Raw genomic sequence first — 27,369 nt, forward strand, 5'->3', positions numbered from 1 at the left:
AAATCTTTTTTGTCATCTTGCAAAGGAATCTACAATCTTTATTTTCTAGAAACTGAACAAAGATAATTACAAAAGTGACAAAGAGCTTCACATTTTGCGCTTCTCTTTAGTCACTACAGCTTTTGGTTGAGCTTATTCTTCGCTTACAACAACTTTCTTGTGCACCTCTCGGGTCTTCACCCGGAGCTTGTTAACCTGGGACTCAGCAATGTCAGCCCGCTCTTCAGCCTCTTCCAGCTCATGCTGAATCTTGCGGAATTTAGACAGGTTCACATTGGATTGTTCCTCCTGAAAATGGATAAAAATATATGAATCTAGGTACTGGATTTTTAACACTTAAATAGTATAAATGATTTTGAGGGTAGGAGAAAGCATAAATCTCAGTAGCAGCATTTGGACATAATGCCAAACCTTGGTTAGTTTAGCTTGACTGTTCTTTGTACATTCAGACCTGCCCATGATATTATTGGTCAGTATATTACCACTTTAATACTATTATAGGAGATGATAATGTCTTTAATAGACTACAGAAATGCACAGTTTTTATTGTGAACTGCAATGTGTACAGTAAAGTGGTATGCAAAAGTGACTACAGTGGTACCTCGGGTTACATACGCTTCAGGTTACATACGCTTCAGGTTACAGACTCCGCTAACCCAGAAATAGTGCTTCAGGTTAAGAACTTTGCTTCAGGATAAGAACAGAAATTGTACTCCGGCGGCGCGGCAGCAGCAGGAGGCTCCATTAGTTAAGGTGGTGCTTCAGGTTAAGAACAGTTTCAGGTTAAGAATGGACCTCAGGAACGAATTAAGTATTTAGCCCGAGGTACCACTGTATTGCTATTTCGTATTGCTTTAATTACTCAGACTGCTAAAGGATCTTCTCCTCTTAAAAACAATATGAGCAAGGTTTCTGCAATCTTCCCATTATGAAAATTTGGGTTCATGTTACTGAGGGCACAATCCACTGCTAATTTTTCTCACATAAGTCTCACTTATGTGAAATTCCCTTGTTTCATGCAACTAATTCTGCCACATGGAGACTAATTCATTTTCTACTTATTGATAGAAATGAAACCTTTGCTATATCAAATTTACCTTCATAATTCTAGCTCAAGCTACAGCAAGTTCAGAATAATACTTACAGCTTCTTCAGATTGTCTCTTGTATGCTTTCACTTTCATCTGCAACTTGTCAACCAGGTCCTGGAGTCTAAGAACATTCTTTCGGTCTTCCTCAGACTGGACAGAGCAGGATATTTTTTTCACAAAAGAAAAGAAAACAACATGAGTACATCTGATTATAAAATGCTTTTACCAGTTCCTCCAAAAGATGCAGAAAAAATATATCTGTCCTCACCTGGTAGGTTAGTTCCTTTACACGTCTCTCATATTTGCGCACACCCTTGATAGCATCGGCACTGCGCTTCTGCTCATTCTCAACTTCAGCTTCCAGCTCACGTACCTGGGGAAAATGGAATTAGCCATTAGCTGTCCAGCTGGTCAATTTGTTCAAGAAGTAGAACTGAGTGAACTTGTTTACAAGAAATACATACTCTGTGCTCCAGTTTCTGGAGCTGCTTCTTGCCACCCTTCATTGCCAGCTGTTCTGCCTCGTCAAGACGATGCTGCAAGTCCTTCACTGTCTGGTCCAGGTTCTTCTTCATCCTCTCCAAGTGGGCACTGGTGTCTTGTTCCTTCTTGAGTTCCTCAGCCATCATGGCTGCCTATTAATAGAGAAATTTTCCCCAGTTTAGGAAACCAGCCATGCCAACTGCAAGCAGGATTATAGTTTCAAAAGAAAATCTGCCCAACTCACATCAGTGATGGCTTTCTTGGCTTTCTCTTCTGCATTGCGTGCTTCCTGAATAGTCTCTTCCACTTCACTCTGGATTTGTGAGATGTCTGTTTCCAGCTTCTTCTTGGTGTTGATCAAGCTGGTATTCTATATAGAATGGGAGATCATAGTTTTCGTAAAGGACCAAGCCTAAATATGTCATGCACATTGCTTGCATTTTGTACAAAAGAATGATGCTGAGTACAATTGCAGGTGCTCAGAAATGAGCCACAAACATTTCCCCAGCATACCTATGATGCAGAAACCAGCTCTGTTGGGCTCCTCCCTCCCTCAACTAGGGAATGGGAAAGGAATTTGGTTTGGTTTACATTTTAATTCACACATCCTGAAACCATGCGTAAAACTTAAATACATCTATATTTCAAAATGTGCCCTTCTCTGAAGTTTGTGATGCAAAAAATGTGTGCAGAAAAACATATTGAGGATGTGTGAATAAAGATGCATTTATCAGTGAGAATGACATACCAAATGTATTATATTAGGGAAAATTGCTTGCATACAGAAATGTGCATATTAAGAGAAAGGCACACTAAAATGCTGCTGCTATTGTTTCTAATAATAATAATAATAATAATACAAATTTTGTGTTACTTTTTTAAAAATACAAACTGATGAGGAAACTTAGTGAACTGAAGATTGGAAAAGTGAGAAACGGAGAGAAATCAAAACAGAAAGATTCATTCATCCCTACCCTCAACTGTTACTTGGTTATTTCATCAGGTTGCTGCCAAGCAACTATCATTCTATCAGGCAGCATCAGAAGGAAACATAGAAATGAGGACCACTACATCAACTCCATGAGGAGACCAGCTTCATTTGGCTCCTCTTACTAAACTGTTTCCATTCTATCTGGTCATTATAACAACTATGCTACTTTAATAACTGGTGCCTGTTTTCCTCTTCCCTCCTTATGCCTTTTTCTTCTCGAGTCATGCCTTGTAAATCACCTTCCTATGACTATTTTGTTTGTTATTGATTTTACGTAAACTTTTCTGGGACATTTATTGGCTAAAGGGTTTGCTAAAAACATGCTTAATAAATAAATGAGTTCCCTTCAAGGTCTTAATTGAGTACCAACATCCACTTCATGTCCCTTGACAGTAGTGATTCTTAATATGATGAGAAAAAGAGACTGTGTGGTGATGAGTAGGTTAATTGCCTATTTACACATTAGCAACAATCTCTTTATTTCTGGAGCAGAGCCTACATCTGGCTTATCCCCACTGGCTTATCCCCATGTCCTTGTGTGTGCCCATTACATATTAGAAGCTCACCTGGGTGTGAAGAAGTTGCACGCGCTCACTGGCATCCAGAAGTTCCTGTTCTGCTATTTTCCTGCCCCTCTCTGTCTGTTCCAGAGCTGCACGGAGCTCCTCAATCTCAGCCTGCATAAGGTTAGCTCTGCGCTCAACCATGGCCACTTGCTCCTTCAGATCTTCCTGGCTCCTCATAGCTTCATCCAAATGTATCTGGGTGTCCTAAAAAATGATATTGAGATATTATTGTGAGACCATTCTTTGCACAATATCACAACTGTATCCTGATTACAGAAATATATATGTACCTTAAGTATTCCTTGGGTGTTCCTGAGGTTCTTCTGTGCTTCAGCAGCTTGGCGGTTGGCATGGCTCAGCTGGATTTCCATTTCATTCAGATCTCCCTCCATCTTCTTCTTTATTCTCAGGGCATCATTCCTGCTCCTGATCTCAGCGTCCAGTGTGCTCTGCATGGACTCCACAACTCTCAGGTGATTCCTCTTCAGCTGATCAATTTCCTCATCCTTCTCTGCAATTCTCCTGTCAATGTCAGCCTTCACCTGGTTGAGCTCAAGCTGGATGCGGAGGATTTTGCCTTCTTCGTGTTCCAGTGAGGCCTTAAGAAAACCATTTATGACAGCTGTTAATAATGGACTTAATTTGGCAGCTGTTTCCTTATTGAAGTACGCTCAACATTATATTGAATATACTATTTAGCAGTGTATTCACCACATTTCCATACTCAAAGGAAGCCATCTCAGAAATGCTACCTTTTGCATGTTCAACTAGGTATTCAGAACTTGACCTGGGGACATCTTGGCATAAGTTGAACCTGAATTAAAGGATGGTCTTCACTTGTACCAAAATAGAACTAGACAGCTGGTACTTAAAATTCTAAAGGTCACAGAGTGGCTTTTAAACTGACCTTTGGGGGAAAGCTGACAAGAACTGGGGAGCATCTGTAAGGGATGAGGGTGTAAATGTTCCACTTCATCAAAAGAGGATGGGGTAAAAAATAGCAGTAAGCATACAATAATGCTTCTATTTCCAATGGCCATGCATGAGTGCTAACAGTTACTCAGCCAAAACAGTACCATCTGCACATAAGAGGGAAGTATCAGAAGATCTGAGGGAACAGCAATGTTTGCAGAAGTACAAAAAAGGGTGGGACTCAGAAGCAGCCTACAAGAGAGCAGAGCTTGCTCAATGACCACAGAATGTTGATGGCTGAAGGGCAGGGAATGGAATGGAATGGAAGAAGGCATTGCTGACCGATGGATTGAAATACTAAACAAGAGAACTCCACATTGCAGCATTTTGTTGCAGGTCCCATTTGTGACACTGAACAACAACAGGATTGGACTATTGCCTTCATGCCCTGCTTGTGGACCTCCAAGTAAAAAGGACTAAATGGACCTTCAATCTGATCCAGCAATGTTCTTATCTTATCATCATCCTTCTGGTTGCCTCTTCAATTATTTCACAGTATTACAGATCAATAATTTGTGTCTTTTCATTATGCATAATTGTATTGTTTACCTCAGCTTCCTCTAGAGAAGCCTGCAGTTCAGATTTCTCTTGCTCAATCTGCTTCTTCACTTTCTCTAATTCATGGATGGCCTTTCCTCCCTCAGCAATCTGTTCCGTGAGGTCAGAAATCTCCTCTGTTAGTTTCACACAAAGAAAGGAGAAAGGAGATTAATAGTGTTTATGCAACTAATAATAAACAGATGTAGGAAGGTTTGGGAAGGAGGATTTCAGTTATTCATCCCAGCTCCACTATTTGGAGTGAACTATTATAGTACTAGCATTATTTTATTCATTTATTCATTCATTTATATTAATTTATTTATTACATTTTATATACCACCTGTCTCTTCCATGGAGCTCAATGTTGTGTACATGGTTCTTTTCCTCCCCATTTCATTCTCACAACAACCATTTGAGGTAGATTAGGCTAGGAGATGATGACTGGCCCAAGATCACGCAGTGAGCTTCATGGTTTAGTGGGGATTCAAACCCTGGTCTTCCAGGTCATAGTCCAGCACTCTAATTGTTATGCCATACTGGCATAATTTTAGATTGCATCCCTGTGGGTTAGACCTATTTTATTTTTAATTTTATACAACACCTAATGACCTAAGATGTAAAGCTCCTCATAAGCCTTGTGAAGACTGCATAATAAAACTGCATGTTGTGAAGACACTCATTGTGAATTCTTATGCACACAGGTGTCTATTCTAGCTTTGGGGAGAAGGACTGTATGAGATATCCCATCCTTATGATCTATTGCTTCAGCTCTGCAAAACGAACTTCACAGTTTTTTTGCACCTATTATGAAAAAGTGTTATTACGTTGGAGATTCTTGTTTTCACGCTTCAGAGTTTCCAAGTGATCCAAAGATTCCTCATAAGCATTCTTCATCTTAAAGAGCTCTGTGCTGAGAGAGCGAGACTCTTTCTGGGAAGCTTCCAGTTCAGACTGTGTTTCCTCATATTTCTGTTTCCAGTCTGCCAGAATCTGCAAAACACAAGAAAGAAGAAACACAAGAAATAAGAAATGTGTTCATTTGTACCTGAAGATTTGTTGCAATGTGCTGGGTTTTCTTTCAAATTATGGTCAAAAGTACCTTATCAAAGTTCTTCTGCTTCTTATCTAGAGCTGCACAGGCTGCATTGGACCTTTCCACATCAATCATCAGGTCCTCCACTTCATTCTGTAACCTTTGCTTTGTCTTCTCAAGGGAAGCACATTTGGAATTCACAGCCTCTACATGTTCTTCAGCATCCTGCAGACGCTGAGCCAGCTTTTTCCTAGAGAAATGTGATCACAACACTTAGTGATTCTTAATCATCCAATATAATAAATGGCTTACTGAGAATGGTCCATGCATACTGAGAATGGTCTCAAAAACAAATTTGATTTTCCATTCAAACTTTGTCTTGCCATGTCATCAGCTCCTTCCATGTCAACACTGATATGATTGCATTATTACAATATATCTGTTGCTCTGAGCCTAGCACAAATTACTCAGTGACCTGTTCTGTTCACTGAGTAATACAAATAACTATTTCCCCCAATTCCATCTACACAATGGCATACTTTCTTCTACTTTTGAGTTCCCTTTATCTCCCTTGCTCTTGGTTTTTGTACTTACTTGGCTTCCTCTAACTCTTCTGTGCGTTGAATGGCATCTGTTTCATACTTGGTTCTCCACTGAGCAACTTCACTATTGGCCTTAGACATGGCACGTTGCAGCTCAGCCTTGGCTTCCTGCTCCTCTTCAAACTGCTCCCGGAGCAAGTCACAGTCATGACGGGCAGATTGCAAACCATGAGCAAGTGCATTCTTGGCCTGAAATATGGAAAGAATTTAGTAGTTATGAATGTCAGGGTGTTACCCATGTCTGTTGTTAGGTTGCATAGTTTCTATTGCATTTGTATTTTTAATGTTTATTTTTAGCTGCCCTGAGGAAATACACAAAAAATGGAGAAAGACAGGGCATCTCCAGCATGTCATCCCTGCCTCAGTTTTACATCTTCCTGTCCACATCCCACTTATTATGCTAGTATTCTGCTCTTGCTCCCAAAGTCAGCTTTTCTGACTCTCCAAAGAGATGGAAGAATTGTGCAGAAAACACAAGAGAGTGATTTAATGTTGATGTCATGATGTGGTTGTTCCTTCAAATGTGAGTGAACAAATCATAGCTATACCAGAATAAATGCCTAGTTTGCAAGCAGCCTAAGATAGGTAAGCACATGCAATCTTTTGCCCATTTGAATGAAATAATAGAGAGACAACCATAGGGAGATATCTAGAGAAGTTTCCTGAGCAACCTTAGAGCTTCTGAAATGAGAATAATTAGGATTTCTGCAGAATGCCCATGGGTGTCAATAACTGAATAGGATAAAGAGGCCCTGTGTTGTTTAGAACTGTGATAGAGGGCTTGCAATGCTGAACAAAATACACACCTTTATCTCTTCCTCAAGCTGCCTCTTTAGTTCCTCAATCTGTTGGGTAAAGGCTTGCTTGCCTCTTGTCAGCTGAGAAATCAGTGAATCTTTTTCTTCAACTTGGCGTGAGTATTCACCTGAAAAGAGAATGGATTAAATGGTATATATACCGGTACATATTATCTATGTATCTACTGTATGTATAGATCTATGTATATTTTGTATAGTATGTACATATTTCTTTTTAAGCGGTGGTTGAAATGACCTTGATGGTTATAACAACAAATGCATTAATTTATTTGTAACAACAAATAGATTAATCATGTTCACTATTCATAAAATATTTTTCTTAGTAGTTATAAATTAGCCACACTTAGATAAACCTCACTCGTTTGCTAACAAGTCCTATTGCAGCTGGAGAAACTTACTTCCGAACAAACAATCATAGAATCAGATTTCATAATGAAATCGTGTTGCGAGAAAAGGAAAAAGCGTTGCCCTAAACTTGTGTGCAGTTAAGATTCAATTGGATAGTACAGACAAAGTAGATTGATACTTTGCAATCTTTGGACTTAAGAATTGCAGCATTAAATAATTAACTTTCAGTTTCTTACCAGCTTCTGTCTGCAGACGAGCTCTTTGAGCAGTCAGGTCATTAATAGTGCGTTGGTTCTGTTCCTCCTTTGCTTTAAGTTCACTAAGCTGGTCTTCTAAAGTGCGGCTTATCTTTTCAAGATTTGCCTAGATGTGAAATAATAAAGTGTATAGCTATATAAAACAGCTGAGGCCAGATTTAACTCACTGGCCCTGCCAGCACAATGACCTCCACTAGCACAACAGGGCTTTCCCCTGTCCACCTGTGCATGCTCCCTCAAACTGGTTCAGGGTGGTGGTAGGGATGGCAAGCAGAAATGCTTGCACTGAATAAGCAGTTCACTTAGTGCTACAGTGAATTCCTCTTCCATTTCCCCACATAATTTATCAAAATAATCTGACTGTAGCAGTGTCACATTATAGTATGATACACATTGGGAAGAAGTATAAGGAAATTGGGGGCAGGGATAAATAACATTTATCACAACAGCCCTGAGATAGTGCTTATTTAGGTGACCATGCTTTACGCAGTGGAAACATGTTTGCTATTATGGAATAATTTCTGTAATAGTTGGTAAATTGTAATTTCGAATTGTTGTAAACTGCTTTGAATTTCTTTTTAAAGAAATTACTTTACGCAAATATTTTTATAAATAAAAAATTCAATATTATTATAGACATGGCACCAAATGACAGCTACTCCAGACACTCGTCTGGTTGTCCCTGCATGAGCCAGGTGGATCATTTGCTCTAAGCACATTTTGTAGATTTAAGGTATAAATAAAGTGTTTTTGTAGACCTATAAAAAAAACTTAGAAGCTGCTCTCTTACATAAAAATCCAATATACTATCCACTGTTCAATCTGCTTAATATGAGTATTTTGCTTTTGCTTTTAGGTACTTGAATGGGTGCTACTGTAACCCACGTATCAATCTCTTTATATCCCCAAACCATGTGTTTATTATTACATTTATATACCACCTTTTCTTCCCAGGAGCTCAATGTGGTATACATGGTTTTCATCTCCTCATTTTGTCCTCACAGGGTTGTCCCTGTGAGGTAGATTAGGCTAAGAAGCTACCCAGAGAGGTCTGACCCAAGGTCACCCACTGAGCTTCATGGCTGAGTGGGGAATCCAAACCTTGGTCTCCCAGGACATAGTCCAACTCTCCAACCTTACAGCATACTGGCTTTCCATGTAAGATTGAGAATTCTGTATGTTGTGCCTCCACCTGGTAAAGCTAAAGGAAAGTATATACTGCTGCAGTATACCTTTGCTTTAGAAACGGACTCCATATTACTGGCAAGGTCATCAATCTCCATCTTCAGCTCACTCTTCTCCTTCTCCAGCTTCTGTTTCACACGTTGCAGGTTATCAATTTGTTCCCCAAGTTCAGCTGCACTGTCTGCATGCTTCTTGCGGAGAGCAGATGCAGTGGCTTCATGTTGCAGAGTAGCCTCCTCGAGGTCCCTGCGCATTTTCTGGAATTCTGCCTCACGTTTCTTGTTCATCTCAATCTGAGCTGCGGTTGCCCCACCAGCTTCCTCCAGACGCTCACTAATCTCTTCAAGTTCTCTGGAGAGATCAGCCCGCTGCTTCTCTGCTTTGGCCCGAGATGCACGCTCAGCCTCAATCTCCTCCTCCAGTTCCTCAATACGGGCCTAGAGAAAGAGAAGCAGCCATTAACACTCAGAGACTTCCCTGATGAACTGATTTTCATTTGATGGAGTCAATATATGCTTGACTTGCCTGTAACTCCTTTATCTTCTTCTGAAGCTGGGAGCCCAAGGCCTGCTCATCTTCAATTTTGCTTTGTAGCTGGCTGATTTCAAAGTCTTTCCTTTTCATAACAAAACACAAAGTTGTTTTTGTTTTGTTTTGTTTTGTTTTGTTATTAAAGATTTTCTTGTTTTTGAGTCAAATCCTAAGAGGGCTGGGTGCCATAGAGAGCTCCCAAAAGGTCTTCTAGACAGTAAACCATACTTACTTCTTAAGTTTTTCATCCAGCTGCTGCTTATCGTTCTCCAAATCCATTGTGGATTCCTGGGCCAGCTTCAGATCACCTTCAAGTTTCCTCTTGGATCTTTCCAGGTCCATACGAAGTTTCTTTTCTTGCTCCAGGGACCCTTCAAGCTAAAGACAAAGAGGGGACAAAGACTTTGTCACTCTAATACTACTTTCACCCCACGGTTATTCTTCTGCATGTGATGGTGCTTACATCGTCCACTTGCTGCTCCAGCTTGGTCTTTGCTTTGGTCAGAGTATTGACTTTGTCCTCCTCTGCCTGCAGGTCATCCAAGGTCTGTTGATGGGCCTCTTGGAGGGCTTTCTTTTCCTTGGTCAGTTTGGCAATGGTCTCATCCAAGACTGCCATCTCTTCAGTGAGGTTTTTCACCTTTTAGAAATGAACAAACAGATTCAATGTATCATTCTACCCTGGAGTGACAATACTGTACCACATTCTGACTATTGGTTGCAGATCTGAGCACATTGTGATCATTACCTTGTTTTCTGTGGCATGCTTCTCCTTTTCCACCTTGGCCAGTGTTAACTCCAGATCATCAATGTCTTTCTTCAGCTCTGAGCATTCATCTTCCAGTTTCCTCTTTTTGGCTGTCAGCTCAGCATTCATTTCCTCCTCATCCTCTGCCCTTTCAGTCAGCTCCTTAATTTTAGCTTCCAGCTGAATTTTGGTTTTGATCAGCTGGTCACATCTCTCCTCAGCATCTGCTAAGCCATCAGCTTCCTATACAGGGAATACATATGTCATATAGCAATAATATTATTTTCCTGCTTAAGAAGTTCATGCACACGCAGATCTCTTGCACAGAATCTACTTACACAAAGGAATGTGCACATGGCCTCACCTTTAAAACTAATTGTTAAGCTATTCAAGTCCATATTTTTTCAGTGTTCAAGTAAATCACTCTTTAATAGACACTGGTTATGTTGGTATATCAAATGCCAAAATAAACTATATTCACCAGTATACTATATATGTGTAAAAAAATACTTATGTCCAATTTAATTTTGACTGTGGTGAACAATTACGTAGAGGATATGTAGTATGTATATAAGATATACAGATTTATTAAACATAGCCACATTTCTCCTGCAATTTCTGAATTCCTCTACCTAAACTATGCTAGAGTGATGAAAAATGTCTGTTACCAAGAATGCTTACAGATTGGACTTGGAGTTGCAAGTCATTCTTCTCTTGCATCAGAGAAACCATTTTTTCTTCCAGTTCCTTCACTTTGGCGTCTGCTTTGGCAAGGCTTTCTTTAGTTTTCTCAAACTCTTCCTTCATGTTGGCCATCTCCTTCTCTGATTCAGCACTCTTCAGCAAAGGCTTGATCTTGAAGTACAACTTCATCCAAGACCAAGTCTTCACATTCATAAATGAACGGACATTGTACTGAATAGTAAAGATGGATTCTCTGTAACAACCAGACAACAAAATAAAACCTTGATGATGAAAACGACAACAGTGTGATCAAAGTGTTTAATGAAATTCTTTTGTGACTCTCCTAATAAAAAATATGAACTGTCCAATTCTTGTCCAGTTGCAAAACAGGTCTTAGACTGCACTACTAACTACACTTATCTGGGAGTAAGTGTAGGTTTATATCTCAAGGAAAGAGTAAGAAAAATGAATATTTTTTTTCTTTATAAAGAAGGGGTTGATATTTTCAGGAGCACATGGGGTATATGAAGAAATTTATCAAATAAAGCTTCCAAAAATAGGACTATTTTATAAAGTAGTTCAAATTTCATTATGCTTCTTTGGCATAGCTGTCACTTTATTTTTATACTTCTTACACTCAAATTTAATACAAACCTAATAAATGTTAAGAGAACTGCCACTTAGTGCCACTTCACACACAGTCCTTTTTAAAGGTATACAGTGGAAGCTCAGAAGCCAAACGCCTTGCAACTCAAACTTTTCAGGTCCTGAACAATCGAAAACTGGAAGTGAGTATTCTAGTTTTTGAATGTTTTTCGGAAGCCGAACGTCCAGTATGGCTTCCACTTGACTGCAGGAAGCTCCTGCAGGCAATCAGAAGCCGTGTCTTGGTTCTCGAATGGTTTCAGAAGTCAAACAGACTCCTAGAACGGATTCAGTTTGAGAACCAAGGTATGACTGTACTTCTTACAAGTTTTACATAGAATCTGCCCCAGAATTTGGAGAGTAGCCCAAAGAGTATTTTATATATGTTATTATTTGTAATCCTTATGTAGGGCATATTAACATGATAGGCCAGTGTGGTCATGAGTTCTATTACAGATGGCAAAACTCTACCTCCTTTCCATCATCTTTTGGAACTCCACCCTTGCTAAGTAGCCACGACACATAGCCTGTGTACGTGTAATCAGCTGTGCCAATTTGTCATCTCTCATCTCCTCCAGAAGACCCAAAAGGCCAGCTTTGAAGAAGACCTGGGAAAAGAAAATATTACAAAGTATTGGTCACTGTCTCAACAAACTCTTAATATTACAGTCTTGTAATAAAAAGTAAATTTACCTTTGTGTGGCCAAATTTATATTGGGTGTGGTCAACATCAATAGATCCAAGAAGTTTCTCAGAAGCCTTCTTGCTATCCATGAACTGTCCCTCGGGGATGGCACTTGCATTTAAAACTCTATATCTGTTAGAAGAAGTGGAAGATAAAGATGCTTATGATTTGATGCCATGTTCATGGAACTCGGTCAGACCAATGGTCCATCCGGTTTAGCATCTGATTGTAAATGTTTAAACAAATATTATTCCTAATGGCCATTTACCTAAATCAGGGAGACTAGTAAAATTTAACTGAGGCTAAATTTAACTGGGGCCTTCTTGTAATCTCTTCATGCAAGGACTATTAATTGTCACTGATGGCATTTCCCCCCCTTAAGCCTTTTGTCCAAACATGGTGCTAACTGCTATAATGCAATATTAGAAACAGTCAAAAAGCAACTCAAAACTATTGATGGGGAGGGGGGGCAAAACAACTACAAACAACCAGTAGGTTAATAATTGGGGGGCAGTCTGACCTCTGTTTGAAGTCACCATAAATAATCCTGCTGGGGAATCCCTTCCTGCAAATTCTGATGCCCTCCAGCACACCATTACATCTCAGTTGGTGCAATACAAGTTCATGCTCCATGGCACCTTAGAAAATAAGAGAAGATATGAGTACCAAAATGTATCCAACTGGTGCATCGCATCTTTCTTTTTAAAAATCAAAGTAGAGTTCTGTGTCTTACCAGGGGTTTTAGTTTCATTGGGGATTAGGCAACGCACAAAATGTGGATGAGTACTCCTCAGGTTGCTCATCAGTTTGTTTAAGTTCTCCTGTGGAATTAGAAGTCAGAGCCTGGTTAACAAATTCCACACACATATACATGCAAAACTTCCTTTAAATTTTCCATAGGTAGTAAGAAAAATTAGAGAAAAACTGTGAAAACCCTCTATGAAATTGGTGTGTGGTTAACCTGATTGGACTCATACTTCCTCTGACAAATTGAGAGCACAATTTGGGATTGCTCCTAGATACCTAGGTGGGTTTTTCAAAAAATAATCCTTGTCCGATTCACAAACTGTGCACTATTCTAGTGATAAAGACTTGGGCACTTTCAAGTTTGCCTTGGTAATCTCCAGATCATAGACCATTGTGAGACTTCAGCTAGACTAGAATGCAGTGACCTAGTGTTTTGTATAATTTATTTATCATGCCCATTCTCCAAGAAGCTCAGTTGCATGCTTTCTGTTCTAGGACTAAGCAGTCTTGGACTCTTAAACTCTTGATGGATCTATCAGAGCATACAAAGGTGCCTTCTATGGAGTCAGAATATTGGTCTGTCTAGCACAGTAATGTTTACACTGACTGGTAGCAGTTCCTCAGGATTTTAGACTAGAGTCTTTCCTGAGCAAAGATCAAAACTGGGGTCATTTGTACGCAGGCAATGTACTCTACCACAGAACTTCAGCCTTCACCTATAATACGTTTCTCTTGTGCTTAGAGGCATGCTGGTGTTCTGTGATTGTGAAATCTAGGGTTGCTATATTCCCAAAATATTCTTTAAAAAGGGACAGGCTTTTCTAGGATTTTTAAAGCATTTCTTTCAAATAATCGCCCTGTTTGCCGTACGTCTGGGTTTCCCCAGACATTTTGTTGACTCCGCGAAAATCCGCCCTGACGCCACTTCTGCTGCCCAAATCCGGGATATGTCCGGGAAAACTTGGACGTATGGCAGCCCTATGAAATCAGAATTTTCTCCCCTTACAAATATCTTAAGCCAAGATTTTACTATACCCTGAAAAGAGCAGAGACAGTCTGGAATGAGGAACCCTTCTTCTTTGCAGCCTTCTTTCCCTCTGAATAATAATAAAACATATTATAATTAAAACATATACATCAGGGATTTTACGTGTTATTCTTCTGTATAAACTACCTTTGTGGCTGTAGGTTCAGTGAGGCAGCAGTGGAGTGCACAGACCAAGGACAAGGATGGGAGAGTGTGTTGGATTCAAATTAGGTGACAACTTTATTGATTACAGATGCAACAGGTTTGGTGTAAGCATTTGGCATTTATCAGGAAGATCAATCAGCTTGCCTGTTGGTTGATGAACCATTCCAACTGTTTAGGGGTCTCCCTCTTCCACCATAAAGTTTGACGATTGCTATGAGGCAGGCAAAACCCATAGACCTGGCCTGTCAAGTGACTATAGCACAAATGCCTTCCTGGCTCTGAAAACAGCAACTGGTTTTTTTTAAAACAAAAAACAACCACAGCAAGTTCAAAGTAACCCCCTAAATGGTCAACCCTCACCCTGCCACAGCTTCTTAAATACTCCCAGAGCAGACCCAGACGGGCAAAGTCTTCACTCAGGTCTTCTCTGGAAATCCAGCTCACAGGGAGCCCAGACTAATACTGGTTGGCTTCTTGACTTTTGCAATGCCTCATTGTTCCCTACATGAGAGGTGCAGGAAAACAACCACACCAGAATGTGACCCTGTGTTATCCTGCTGCTGCAATGAGGCTGCAAATGCTGTTCCCAGTAAGCGGGTGGGGGTGGGGACTTCCAGACCTAAGCACAATAATATATTGTCACCATATTTACTCTGATGGTTGGAAGGTTATGATTCTTGTACGATTATTTAAAGACAAGTGATGGGTGAATGTGAAATAATATTTGGAACAGAGATATGCTGAAGTGTTAGTTCAGTGGTCCTCAGAAAAAGCCAGAGGAGCTGCAATTGCGCACACACCATACATTCCTAGTACATTGCTTCCCTCTCAAAAAAAGAAGATTCCTGAGAGCTGTAATTTTCCCTTCACAGGGCTATAATTCCTAGCATCCTTAAACTACAGCTCCCAGGATTCTTGCATGTGTGCTTTAAATGTATGATGTGTATGCAAAGTATTTGATGGTTTAACATTTGATGGTTTAAAATCATTGTGCGATTTAGCCCTTCTTGAATCTTCAACCAGACTGACTGGGTTTTGCCATATGCAGATGGTGTTTCTGCACTCCCAGTAAATGGTTGCTGTTACTGAACTTAGGTTCCTTCCTATTCAGGGTTATGTTCATGAGCCAATTGCAAATTGCAGCAGGAATTACCTTCTGCAGGGCGGTCTGCAAACAATAAGGCCAATGTCTTCATTGAAGATTTCTGGTACAGTCCTACAACTGTTTCATTCAGGGGGTCCTTGTTCTTGTCCAGCCACCCACTGATGTTGTAGTCCACAGTGCCGGCATAATGGACCAGGGCGAAGTGAGCCTCAGCCTTCCCTTTGCCAGGTTTGGGCTTTTCAAAGTTCTTGCATTTGCCAAGATGCTGGTCATAGAGCTTGTTCTTAAAAGAAGTGTCTGTTGCCTTGGGGAACATGCACTCTTCTTCTAGGATGGAGAAAATACCCATTGGCTATAAGAAGCAGAGAGAAAGCAAGATTTTATAACTTGTGTGCTGTTGGCTTGTAATATTAGCATATTTTATTGCAAGCAAATGTCATAGGGATAGGTTTTTTTGGCCAGCCACCGTGTTGTGATTTTAATGAGGGGAAATAAAGCAAGAGGTTCTTTCTGCAAATATGTAACTTAAGGTTGGGATTTCATTGCACAATGACAGTCAAGAATTGTTCTGTAAGGCTTCCTGTTGAATGATTGTATTTTGAGTATGGCAAGAGTTTCTAAAATGCCATATCAAGGCATTTTTACATGAGACACTAAGAAGCAGATTTGACCCTCTCTCTTCCCGTTATTTTTATGTCGCAAGCAAATACTATTTTATAAGAATGAATTTAAATTAAATAAAATGGCTGTTTTGTTGTTTAAAGTAAGGACACATCTTTCAAACTTTAAAGACTGCTTAATTACATTGTATGCAGGATTAACAAAAACTTTTTTAAAAGACCTTCTCAATGAGTTCAATGCAGGCAGCCAAATCCATTCCAAAGTCAATGAACTCCCATTCAATTCCTTCTTTCTTGTACTCCTCTTGCTCCAGCACAAACATGTGATGGTTGAAAAACTGTTGCAGTTTCTCATTGGTGAAGTTGATGCAGAGCTGCTCCAGGCTGTTGTACTAGTGGGGGAAAGAGTACATTTATTCTAAAGAGTACAACTCAGTGCGACCCACTTTCAATTCTAGGTACAGTACTTCATGATATTTTCCACCCATATGCTTATTTTCCACCTACATGTCTACCTAAGCTACCCTTAACCTGATTGAAAGAATTCCACCCGTTAGACATTAACTTGGTTTAAATATACTACATAGGTGGACCTAACAGATGAAGAAAAATGCTATAAATAGAAGTAATATTAATGGGGTCAGAGGAACTTCTGTGTATTCATCCCTACCCATTTTAAGTGTACTGTCAGCTTCACTGAGGTCCTTCTGCAATGTTGGAGCTATCCTGGACCTCATCATTCTCTAGTAACACTTTCTCAAGACTTCCCTGTATACTAGCTATCTTTTGAAATTATGAATCTGTGCTACTTAGATGAGTTATTACCACCTGCAAAGCTTGTCCAGTCAGTCCATTGCAGTACAGTTGTGAGAATTGGCATCCTGTGCTACAAGCTGACCAGGTTATTTCAGAAGGAACATTCCAGGAGATTTTAAAAGACCTGGGGAGTGGGGATCCACCTTCGTTGTGACAAGGTTCCATTCACTTACATCAAAGATCTCAAAGCCAGCAATGTCCAGCACACCAATGAAGTATTGCCTTGGCTGTTTAGTATCCAGTTGCTGGTTAATACGAACAACCATCCACAAGAACATCTTCTCAAAGACAGCTTTAGCCAAAGCTCCAACATTATTATACACCTAGAATAACATGATACAAACTGGAGTTAATATACAAAGCAGAGGACCAAACCTCCGAGGAATAGTAGTTAATCAAGTGGTGCATCCAGCATTTCATAGATTTTCACCTGCTGAACAGTTTGGCCTTTGGTGACATATTCATTGCCGACCTTGACTCGGGGGTAGCACAAAGCTTTCAGCAGATCTGCTGAATTGAGGTTCATGAGGTAGGCAGCCTTGTCAGCCACTGAACACAAACATAAGAAGAAAGGATTATCAGCACAAATAGACCATAATTTATCAAAATATATTTTGCTTGTCTGACATAGATTCTACTTATGACAATCATTAACCTCAAAATTATATAGGTTTCAGAATCTTTTCTAAATTGTTCAGTTTCACTTACACTACTATCAATCAAATGGTTTCCCAGGTTGATGAGCCCCATTTGTCCCTTACTTCCCTCTACAGCACATGCAGTAACCGCCTTCTTGACCATTGGGCCCACTATTGGTATTGAACGTTCAATCTTCTGGAGTCTGTCTTCACATGCAGGGGAAGACCCTAACTTTCAAAGGGTTTGAGACCTATCAGCTATCCTCACCTGGTTTAGCTGGCCAGTCAAAGCTGTTCTCGGGGTGTGGCCGCTGTCGCATGCTGACAGCTTCTAGGAGCCACAGGTGAGAGCGGAGTGTAGGTTGGGGACCAAAGGAGGACAAACTACCCCAGAAGGAGCAACATGTGTCCCCAACCAGAAGTACTACCCCTCCCCAAAGACTCCATACACCCCAAGGGAAGTAATAGTAACACTCTATTCTGCCTTGATCAGACCACACCTGGAGTACTGTATCCAGTTCTGAGCAACACCTTTTAAGAAAGATATTAACAAGCTGCAACATGTGCAGAGGATGGCGACCAAGATGATATCAAGGGTCTGGGAACCAAGCCTTATGTGGTTGAGGGAACTGAGTATGTTTAGCCTGGTAAAGAGGAGAGTGAGAGGAGATATGATAGCCATCTTCACATTTAAAGGGCTGTTGCACAGAAGATGGAGCAAGCTTGTTTTCTCCTGCTCCAGATGCTAGGACCCAAAACAATGGATTCAAATTACAAGAAAGGAGACTCTGAGAAACATCAGGAAGAACTTTCTGACAGTAAGAGCTGTTCTACAGTGGAGTAGATTCTGAGAGGTGATGGACTCTCCTTTCTTGGAGCTTTGTAGCAGAGGCTGGATGTCAATCAGTCATGGATGCTTTAGTTGAGATTCCTGCATTGCAAGGGGGTTGGACTAGATGACCCTTGGGATCCCTTCCAACTCTACAATACTATGATTCTAAGATTTGGCCACCTAACAACATGTTTGTTAATCAGTGAGGTAAATAGTCATAATAAAGAACAATACCTTATTAATAGACTATGTAAATTGCTGCTTCATATCCACACACAATCCATATTGTATTTAGGGCCCCAAGTATAATGCCATAACAGAGATACTTTGTGAATACCTTCAGTGCCATCTGGCTCAGCCTGCTCCTCACGTTGCTTCTGCTTGAACTTCATGTTCCCATAGTGCATTACAGCTCCAGTTAGCTTGTAAATGGCTGTCTTTTCCTCAGCAGTGAAACCCAGGATGTCAATGGCTTCCTATCAATCAAAAGTTAAAATGCTGAGCAAAAACTGGCCCTTCAAATTACCATTTCATTTGGAGGAAGAGCATTTCGGTTATTAGTGCACTGTGATTTCCCCCCCACCCTACGCAGACACACATCATCAACCCCAGCATTTCTAGAATGCCTCACCCCAAGACATCTAATTTCTGTTGAATAAATTCAGCCCAAAACTGGTCTAATTAAATTCCATATATTCCATTCTATGTTACTTACATCAGTTGCCATCAACTCTTCTTGATCATTGATGCTGGCAACAGTGATCTCACCCTGACTCACAAAGTGAAAGTCATATGGGTTGGTAGTAATCAGCAACATCTCTGAATAAAGAGAAGCACAGATTTTCATCCATTGCATAATCCAGCATTAGCACAAGATTTTAGCAACAGCAGCAGCAGCCACTATAACAAATGCCTCTTACCAATTAGTTCTGGCTTCTTGTTGGACATGATCTGATAAAAGATGTGGTAGCTTCTTTCAGCTTTCAGCTGGAAAGTAACTCTGGACTTCTCTAGCAAATCTGGCAAGGTAATGAAATAGAATGAAGAAATGAACAAACAAACAAACAAACAAACAAACAAACAAAGAGTTCATCTAAAGAAGGAGCCCTTACATGTTTCAATGTCAGCAGAAGCCAGTTTGCCTGTGGCACCAAAATGGATTCTGATGAATTTACCCTTTAAAAAGGAAAAGATAGGCAATTACAAATTCTAGGAGGCAGATTCTGCATATAGGTTATAATAATAATAATAATAATTTATTATTTATACCCCGCCCATCTGGCTGGGCCTCCCCAGCCACTCTGGGCGGCTTCCATAAAAACCAAAAATACACTAAAATATCACACGTTAAAAACTTCCCTGAACAGGGCTGCCTTAAGATGTCTTCTGAATGTCAGGTAGTTGTTTATCTCTTTGACATCTGCTGGAAGGGCATTCCACAGGGTGGGCGCCACTACCGAGAAGGCCCTCTGCCTGGTTCCCTGTAGCTTTGCTTCTCGCAAGGAGGGAACCGCCAGAAGGCCCTCGGCGCTGGACCTCAGTGTCCGGGCAGAATGATGGGGGTGGAGACGCTCCTTCAGGTATACTGGACCGAGGCCGTTTAGAGCTTTAAAGGTCAGCACCAACACTTTGAATTGTGCTCGGAAACGTACTGGGAGCCAATGTAGGTCTTTCAAGACCGGTGTTATATGGTCTCGGCGGCCGCCCCCAGTCACCAGTCTAGCTGCCGCATTCTGGATTAGTTGTAGTTTCCGAGTCACCTTCAAAGGTAGCCCCACGTAGAGCGCATTGCAGTAATCCAAGCGGGAGATAACCAGAGCATGCACCACTCTGGCGAGACAGTCCGCAGGCAGATAGGGTCTCAGCCTACGTACCAGATGGAGCTGGTAAACAGCTGCCCTGGACACAGATTTGACCTGTGCCTCCATGGACAGCTGTGAGTCCAAAATGACTCCCAGGCTGCGCACCTGGTCCTTCAGGGGCACAGTTACCCCATTCAGGACCAGGGAATCCTCCACACCTGCCCGCCTCCTGTCCCCCAAAAATAGGTTACTACAGATTTGCTGTGTATGATGATAAGGCACTACACTTAAAGGCCAACTATTATGTTCAGGTTCTGCAGATGACTTACGAAACGTGAGGAGTTGTCATTCCTCACAGTCTTTGCGTTTCCAAAAGCCTCCAGCAAGGGGTTGGCACTGATGATTTGATCTTCAAGGGTACCCTGCAATGTATGTATGTATGTAAGATTAATTATATAGAGACTGCATCAAAACCACATTTCATCCTTTTGTGACACAAAGCTTACCTTCATTTTGCCTGCTGTGGCCTCCTCCTTTTTCTTCTCCCCTGTGGCTGCAATTGTTGCAAAGTACTGGATGACACGTTTCGTGTTCACAGTCTTTCCAGCACCAGATTCTCCACTGTTGATGAAAGGTGGGACAGGAAACCAATAGTCAAGGGGAAAGTCTCTCAACAATGGGTCAGAAGTGACTAACATTTTTTGCCTGAAGCTACATTTACTCTTGGTCAACCTTGCAGGGACTGCATACTAGCCAAATATGTGGCTAAAAGTAGCTGTGGCCATCCTACTACACTCTTGCACACACATTGTTGCATACACACAGCCTCCCTCTCGTCAGGTGATCTTTGTAGATCAGCTGAGGAGGGGCCTATTGTCCCCTCCCTGGTCATCAAAGGATTGATCTGATGACTGGGGAGGGAGGGATTTACATCTCATTCAGAAATTTAAATTTCTCCATCCATCCCTGTGCTGGGTCTATTTTAATTTCCCCCTTTTTAAGTCACCCCTGCCAAAATTTGTTTACAGCACAAATCAGGTCCCCCCAGACCAAGAGTTAGCCACGTCTGCTCTAATGGTTATAATTATATGCTATGGACTTTTAAACTTACATTGGTTTTATACTAGTTTAACTGCTGTGGCTTTTCCCAAACAGACTTCGGAATTTCAGTTTCATGAGAAATCTTGGAAACTGCTGAGTAGCTCCTATTGCAGAACTGCAGTTTCCAAAGTTTCTTAGAACTATGACTATTATGCCATTTAAGTTATGAATATAGTTTTGTCCCATGTTAAGCATTGGGATGATTTTTCCTTAATACAATGACAGCACCCTGCTTCCATTTCAAAAGTCTGCACATAAAAAAGCTAGAAAGGATACTTACGTGATCAGAATAGACTGATTCTCACGATCTGAAAATATTAAATTGTTTAAAAAGTTACTTTTAATTTTAAAATAATATGAAGCAGTGTGTGTGTGTGTGTGTGTGTGTGTGTAGAAGCACCTACATCTGTCCAAGAATACATGAGGAGTAGAACCCCATAATTTTAAGTATCATCTGAACTCCCAGTCTCACGTATTTTAAATCCTAAGAAAATGGTTTCTATGTGGTCTTCATTAAGCTAAGGATGGGTAGATCAGCCTTTCTGTTCTGTTCCACTTTTGATTTTTGCAGTTCTTTATTAAAATGAGCAAAAATGCATTAAGTTGAATACCTTTTATACATGTTAAACACATTCTTTCCATAAAATATGCATTTTTGTAAGCCTTTTTGATTATTTTTATGCCAAAATCCAAATTATTTCATGCATTTTAATGTAAAATACATACTTTTGTGTTCATTTTGTGTGATCTGATTGATAGCTGCATTCTAACATGCATATAAATCAAGGACCTATGGATTACGTTGGTTTACTTTAACCAGCAGGCCAAATACATTTCTGCTCCATCCCTAATCCAAACACCTCATTGGCTATATGTTTTGGATCCTGGATGTTAGGGAAGCCAAAACTGTGTTGGCAGGTAGGAAAGGCTTATGAACAAAGAAAGAGAAAATGATATCACAAAATCTTCAGTTTAAGCCTCTAACATAATACAGTGCTCTTTGCACAGCATATTCACTATGTGCCAGTGTTTTCCAATTCTCGGCTTTTTTATCCTCACATAATGCCAGGCATATTAAGCTAGGAGATGGTGGCGAGAGTGAGCTTCATGATTTTATTAGCAGAATAAAGAATGCAGTCACCAGCACTAATCCAACATTGTGAAAGGACACTGAGGTCCTCTGAGGAAAACATTATTTGTTCCCAAAGCTTTTCACTTACTTACCAGTTAACATGAACTGATAGGCATTGTCAGAGATGGAGAAGATGTGAGGAGGGGCCTCTTGACGCTTTTTGCCTCTGTAGGCATTTACCACTTCTGGGTTGTACACTGGCAGCCATTTGTATGGATTGACAGTGACACAGAAGAGACCTGAATAAGTCTGGAAGAAGAACAGAACTAGTTCAATTAATCTGCTTGTAGTAATATTTCTATTAATACTGTTATATTCTTTTGCTCTTGTGGAAAATATGTAAGTAGTTCCTTCTTTTAGAGGGTGAAAAGCATGAATGGAAATAAAGTAAGAAATAGACTTAAATTCTGAAAACTTCCAGCCAAACTAAAAGTTGGCAAACATATAATTTATCCATAAATGGTAAGGAGAAAGATAAAAACTGCAACGTTCTTATATCAGTATTGTTATTTGACAGATTTTGGATTTCTAAAAATCAAGTGTATGTCCTCTTCAAAAATCCCAAATACTGAACAAATGTTTAATCACAAAGAAGGAAACAAGATTATAACAGGATAATAGTAAAACTTTTTAAGTTTTAATAAAATTATTGCACGTCTTTTCCTGATTCTTATGAGAAATGGTGCTGAGACTACAATCACTTCAAAGAGCAAAGGTAAAGCCAGCCTGTTCCTATCGCTTGCTGGACTGAAGAAAAAGGGAGGTGATCCACAGAGGTCTCAATAGAGCTTTGGAGGTTAGCACACAGATCTACCTAATCTGAGACCACAACACTGCATTAGCAGAAAGCAAAAAAAATAAAAGACAAGGACTGTACTCACATAAATCATCCAGGCTGCATAACGCTCTTTGAGGTTATACAGGACAGCAGGTTCATGGAGGTGGGTCATCATGGCCATGTCCTCAATTTTGTCATATTTGGGAGGATTCATAGAAAAGACTTGGTCTTCTTTCACAGTCACAGACTGCCAAGGAAACAAAAGGCAAGTTTATGGCATCTTAAAAAGTAGAGGCAAGGCAATTATAACAATGCATTTGTTGTCTTCTACTCACTTCTCCTTTTTCAGTCTTGGCTGTGACCTTCCCTCCTTCCCTGGCTGTGACAGTGGCCTTCACATAAGACTCCTTAGGATCTGACACAAAGACTGAATTCTTTGCATCAAAGGGCTTGTTCTGGGCCTCAATTCTCTCCTTTTCTGGTTTCCGGAGAAAAGGGGCAGCTGGCCCAAAGATGGCCATCTCCGCGTCTGATGACATGGCTGCAGTTTATAGAAGGCAGCTCAACAACACTAAACGGGAGAAAATGTTCCATCGTGTTATTGGATCAATATAATCCTTTCAATGGTATTAACTTGTTTTTGTTTTTAACCTTCCATCACCTTTATTTAGTAACTGCTTATGCATGCATACGTCTTTCAGGATGCATCCAATGCTTCCTTTCTTCCTATGGAAGTAGCTTCATTTAAAGGAAGAAAAAATATGGATACAACATCTGTGTATACAGAGCACCCTACACTCAAGAGCTTCCCAGTTTAATTCAGTGAGGAGAATCTGATTTGCATGCACAAACAAATTGGCATCTGGGCTGTATTCCTCTGTTGGAATGGTTGGAAAACAGCATGAATGCAAAACCCTGAAGTGCACACGTGAACGCATATTCCTCTTTAGTAAGATGAATTGTCGGTTTCCTTCTCTCAGGGTATATAACTTTCTGTGGCCACTACTCAATGACACATGAAAAATTGCTTTTATGAGACTTTTATATCCCATATGCTGATCTGTAGAGCTCAAGATCCTACTGTGTCAAGTACCAAGCATTCCATTGGGCAGAGGTTGTATGCCTGGAAAATTACCCTAGCCACAGTGGCAGAACACAAGCTTTGCCTATATAAGGAAGGCCCCAGGTTTGATCTCTGGCGTCTCCAGTTAAGAGAAAATATGGGGAAGACCATGGAGAGCTACTTCAAGACATAATAGACTAGACTCCTGGGCTAGATTGTTTCTATATCTGTATATAGTAGTATTGGTTGAATGTAAACAATATAGCAGGACCCTGTATACTGAGAATTTAGGAGGCAAAAAGCCAATTCTATTTCTAATAAAGAAAATAGCAGAATAGAGAATGAAGATTGGGCATTACTCTGGAAGACAAGAATTCAGTGACATACAACATGTGTTTTGGGTACATCTAATTCAAGCCCTGCTGGATCAGACCAAAGGATCATCTATTCTAGCATCTTGCTCTCACCAGCCTATGAGATACACACAATCAGGACCTGACTGCAACAGCACTCTCCCCACTTGCAATTTCCAGCAACTGGCATTCAGAAGCAAATGTTCCTTTTGCATATTTGCAGGGCTGGCACAAGACATTTTGGCACCTGAGGTGAACCACAAAATGGTGTACGGCCTCCTTCCAAGAAAGAAGGTGTGAGTGAAGATCTACATTGGGAACGGGGGGGGGGGGGGCAGGGTTAAGATCTACAACTGGAATGGGTTGGGGATCAAATCACCCTTACCCAATAGTTGAAGTGGGAATCAAAAGCTGCCATGGGGGTGGGGAAGGGGCCTGCTCTGAATCACACTAGGCAGGTGCAGAGCTCAGAAAACATCAGAAGGCAGCCCCACTCCCTAGGGGTAAGAGGAGACCAGCAGGAGCTGCTCAGGAGGCTGCAGAGCCAGCCGCCAAGGGGTGTGCCACAGCCATCGCTGCCACCACAGCAGCAGCAGGTGCTGCCCCTATGGATACCTGCATCCTTGCCTTGCCTCGTGCGTGAATCTACCTTGGCTATACAGTGGTACCTCAGGTTACATACGCTTCAGGTTACAGACGCTTCAGGTTACAGACTCCGCTAACCTAGAAATAGTGCCTTGGCTTAAGAACTTTGCTTCAGGATGAGAACAGAAGTCGTGTGGCGGCAGCAGCAGGAGGCCCCATTAGCTAAAGTGGTGCTTCAGATTAAGAATAGTTTCAGGTTAAGAACAGACCTCTGGAACGAATTAAGTACTTAACCCGCGGTACCACTGTATGCAAATTATTCTGATAAGACAGGAAGAAAGCAGTGAAGGAACTCTGAAATTTATGTAGGAAAGGCAAGCAACTCTCCCCTGTGCTTTTCTCTGGAAAGAGTTTTGTATTTCATTCTTTTTGAGCTCTACCATTTTTTGGGTGGGGGGAAATGCAATTCCCAGTATTTGCAGCCATTAATTAAAATTCAACCTTCTTTAGCTTTCGGTGTTTAAACAATCCCGGTGCGTCCTACCAGGAATTTGAAAAGTAAATCATCTTGCTCCAAGTCTACAAGTGAAGAATCATTTAGAATGTAGGTTGGGCAAGCAACTGATACATCTTCCTTATTAGATCTAGATCCAGTGTGAGAGATTGAAACACTATTGAGCATCTCAAAGTGATGGAAGTATCAGACTTTTGTTCCAATAAAAACTTGTGCTACAGGTTTCTGAGTTACGCATTTTCGGGCTACCTACCTACCTACCTACCTACCTATTTATTTATTCCATTTCTGTACGACATTTTCTTCCAGGGATCTCAAAGTGATGTATCTGTTTCTCCTTCCCATTTAATCCTCATAACAACCCTGTGAGGTAGGTTAGACTTGACAGGCAGTGACTGGCCCAAGGTCCCTCAGTGAGCTTCATGGCTATGTGGGATTCGAACCCTGGACTCCCAGTAAGGTGTGCCATTTTAGGGGGTGAAGCTTAGTTTTTGCAAATTTCTTCAGTGATGGGTCTTAAAAATATGTTTTTGGGTATGAGGAATTCAAATCAGCTATATTTGTGATTGGACAACATTTAGCTTGGCTAGTCTACATTTGATTAAGAAGGAAATAAGCTGTTCTCGGGGAAACCAAAGAATTTTAATTTTACCTTCTGAAAGTGTCAGGTAGTGTAAAATATGTATAATATATAAATAAATATGACTGCAAGTACTTGGAAACCATTTTTAATGATTTCTTTATAATTTTACACACATTTTATTTACCAAGCTACGCTAAGTTATATTAATTTAGCCAAAATATCCGCTCACCTAGGACTCCAGGTGGGCAGCTGTGGTGGGTTCAGGGAGCTGCCATCTTCAGGGCAGCCGAGGGAGGGGATGGCCGGCACTGCCACGTTGGGCCTTCAGATAAGGGTGGGCAGTGCCCCCTCAGCCAATCGGAGGTTGGGGCTTGGGGGCTGCAAGCAGCCCACCCCCAGCCTATTTAAGGGAGTGGCCAGGTGTCGGCCACTCTCTTGGTCAATTCTCATGTGACCAAAATATCTTTTGAATTCATGTTGCAACTTTTTAGCACCCCTCGTTTGGGGGATTTGAAAGTTGAAAAATTCAACATGCCCTAGTCTCCAGGTCATAGTCCAACACTCTAACCATTACACCACTCTGACTCTCCTATTTATCATCACTAATTTGAAATTGCACATTTGCATTTCTTTTTCTACATTAATTCATCTATACAGTGGTACCTCGGGTTACATACGCTTCAGGTTACATACGCTTCAGGTTACAGACTCCGCTAACCCAGAAATATTACCTCAGGTTAAGAACTTTGCTTCAGGATGAGAACAGAAATCGTGCTCCGGCGGCGCAGTGGCAGCAGGAGGCCCTATTAGCTAAAGTGGTGCTTCAGGTTAAGAACAGTTTCAGGTTAAGAACAGACTTCCAGAACGAACTAAGTTCTTAACCCGAGGTACCACTGTACAAAAATTCCAGTTTCCAAATTATATTTTTGACACGTAACTAGTATTGGCATAAATTGCATTATAAATATATTTTTTTCAAGAGCATTTATACTTTATATTATACTCTCGATATGCTATGGGGATTAGCATGCTTACCTTGTGCAAGGTGTTATATGCAGGCTTGAGGCTGGCCACCACTGAAAAAAGATAAATAAATAAAGATGAACCTCTTTTAATTGCTGCCAAAAAAGCTCCAAGAATAGGTGAGAGAGAAGAAATAGATGAAAGAGCAGGTTTGAATTCCAGGGCAGGTTTGAATATCCACATATAAATTAGTTCCAGAGGTGACCAAGTGACTTGGGATGTGAAGAATTTCAGGCCTCTACTCCTTCCCTGCAACCCTTGTTTCTGCACATGACTTACCTTGAAGCTGTATGCAGAGAGCAGGCAG

At 40.8% G+C, this 27,369-nt stretch overlaps 1 protein-coding gene across 1 annotated transcript; it reads right to left on the minus strand.

The window, feature by feature from the left end:
- LOC128407578 (myosin-1B) lies at positions 1-27,369 on the minus strand. Its single transcript, XM_053376088.1, has 40 exons — positions 27,342-27,369; positions 27,075-27,115; positions 23,277-23,512; positions 23,045-23,188; positions 22,256-22,412; positions 21,312-21,339; positions 20,437-20,551; positions 20,260-20,352; positions 19,241-19,304; positions 19,049-19,147; positions 18,844-18,947; positions 18,466-18,604; positions 17,089-17,207; positions 16,832-16,981; positions 16,064-16,234; positions 15,274-15,574; positions 13,961-14,028; positions 12,912-12,999; positions 12,699-12,816; positions 12,187-12,310; positions 11,965-12,101; positions 10,846-11,101; positions 10,165-10,407; positions 9,880-10,056; positions 9,649-9,794; positions 9,411-9,501; positions 8,933-9,322; positions 7,680-7,806; positions 7,084-7,202; positions 6,270-6,466; positions 5,742-5,925; positions 5,467-5,632; positions 4,652-4,776; positions 3,421-3,729; positions 3,131-3,334; positions 1,818-1,943; positions 1,555-1,725; positions 1,359-1,463; positions 1,145-1,240; positions 1-288 (listed from the first exon to the last, which is right to left on the minus strand). Exons 3-40 carry the CDS (start codon positions 23,478-23,480, stop codon positions 133-135), a joined length of 5,811 nt encoding a protein of 1,936 aa, XP_053232063.1. The 5' UTR covers positions 23,481-23,512; positions 27,075-27,115; positions 27,342-27,369; the 3' UTR covers positions 1-132.

The sequence above is a fragment of the Podarcis raffonei genome, chromosome 2 (genome assembly GCF_027172205.1).
Source record: "Podarcis raffonei isolate rPodRaf1 chromosome 2, rPodRaf1.pri, whole genome shotgun sequence".
NCBI lineage: Eukaryota > Metazoa > Chordata > Lepidosauria > Squamata > Lacertidae > Podarcis > Podarcis raffonei.